The sequence below is a fragment of the Egretta garzetta genome, unplaced genomic scaffold (assembly GCF_000687185.1).
Source record: "Egretta garzetta isolate BGI_Z169 unplaced genomic scaffold, ASM68718v1 scaffold34, whole genome shotgun sequence".
Taxonomy (NCBI): domain Eukaryota; kingdom Metazoa; phylum Chordata; class Aves; order Pelecaniformes; family Ardeidae; genus Egretta; species Egretta garzetta.
This window is the reverse complement of record NW_009259586.1, coordinates 4,884,529-4,885,069: the sequence shown is the minus strand read 5'-3', so window position 1 is coordinate 4,885,069 and position 541 is coordinate 4,884,529. Positions and strand designations below refer to the sequence as shown.

General features: G+C 67.7%; 1 protein-coding gene across 1 annotated transcript in view; it reads right to left on the bottom strand.

The window, feature by feature from the left end:
- The window catches only part of RSAD1 (radical S-adenosyl methionine domain containing 1), a gene marked incomplete at its 5' end in the record, with an annotated part of 1,143 nt that extends 602 nt beyond the window's left edge, over positions 1–541 (bottom strand). The window contains 3 exons of the mRNA XM_009637786.2: positions 4–28; positions 122–185; positions 278–541. Coding sequence (XP_009636081.1) covers positions 4–28; positions 122–185; positions 278–541 — 353 coding nt within the window. The remainder of the gene's footprint in view (positions 1–3; positions 29–121; positions 186–277) is intronic.

Genomic DNA, 541 nt, shown 5'->3' with positions numbered 1-541 from the left:
TCCCGTGGCACAACCCGCCCGTGCGCCCCTGCAGCAGTGGTGGAGGGGGGGGCACAGTGGAGTTCAGGGGGCATACATGGCCGTGCAGGTCCCCCTGCCAGCCCCCATCACCCCAGCTTACCCGGCCCCACACCGATGTACTGCTCAGCCCGCCAGTATGAGAGATTGTGAGTGCTGAAGGCGCCCTGGGGGAGAGCATTGCATGGGGTGAGGGAGAGCTGAGCCTGCTGGGGAGGTGGCATGGCACAGGGGGGGCACAGCACTGGGGGCACCCCACCTTCCGTGCAAAATTTGAGACCTCGTAGTGCCGGAAGCCAGCAGCCACCAGCATGGCGCGGGCAGTCTGGTACATGTCAGCCAGGAGGTCCTGAGGGGGTGTGGGCAGGGCCCCCCCCCAGACCTTTGCCGCCAGGGCCGTGCCCCGCTCCAGTGTCAGCTGATACAGGGAGATGTGGTCGTCGCAGAGCCCCAGTGCCACCTCCAGTCGCCGGGCCCAGGTGCCACAGCTCTGCCCCGGCAGCCCAAAGAGGAGGGCGATGGA